The sequence below is a fragment of the Charadrius vociferus genome, unplaced genomic scaffold (genome assembly GCF_000708025.1).
Source record: "Charadrius vociferus isolate BGI_N301 unplaced genomic scaffold, ASM70802v2 scaffold787, whole genome shotgun sequence".
NCBI classification, from domain to species: domain Eukaryota; kingdom Metazoa; phylum Chordata; class Aves; order Charadriiformes; family Charadriidae; genus Charadrius; species Charadrius vociferus.
The window spans coordinates 9,634-10,038 of NW_009649307.1; the positions used below are offsets into that span (position 1 = coordinate 9,634).

At 63.5% G+C, this 405-nt stretch overlaps 1 protein-coding gene across 1 annotated transcript in view; it reads right to left on the reverse strand.

The window, feature by feature from the left end:
• RAI1 (retinoic acid induced 1) overlaps nt 1-405 on the reverse strand; it is a 17,515-nt gene that overhangs the window by 9,590 nt on the left and 7,520 nt on the right. The window contains exon 3 of the mRNA XM_009889218.1: nt 7-398. Within this exon, the coding sequence (XP_009887520.1) occupies nt 7-398 (392 nt within the window). The remainder of the gene's footprint in view (nt 1-6; nt 399-405) is intronic.

Here is a 405-nt window from a genome sequence, read left to right on the forward strand (position 1 = left end):
GGGGGCCTCCTTCGGCAGGGGGGTCTTTGGGATGGCTTCGCCAGAGCTCTTGGGGGGCAGCTTGGCTTTCACCTTCTTGGCCACGGGCATCTTCTTGAAGGGGCTGGGAGGGGCCTCTGCCTTCTCCTCCTTCACGCCACCACTGTTGCTCCGCAGGACCAGGTTCCTCTTCTTGGCGGGGATGGGGGACATGAACGTGGACTTCCTCTTCAGCGAGTGCAGAGGCCGCTCGGACATCTTGCCACCCATGCCTGGCCCCGCTTTGGGCAGCTTCATCCGAGCACCCACCTTGCCCTCCTTGTGGGTGCTGCCGGGGGCCGCCAGCTTGAAGGCGGGCGGGAGGTGATTGTTGGAGATGAGCTTCTTTGGCGCTTTGCAGTTCTTCAGCCTGACGTCAGCTTCCCG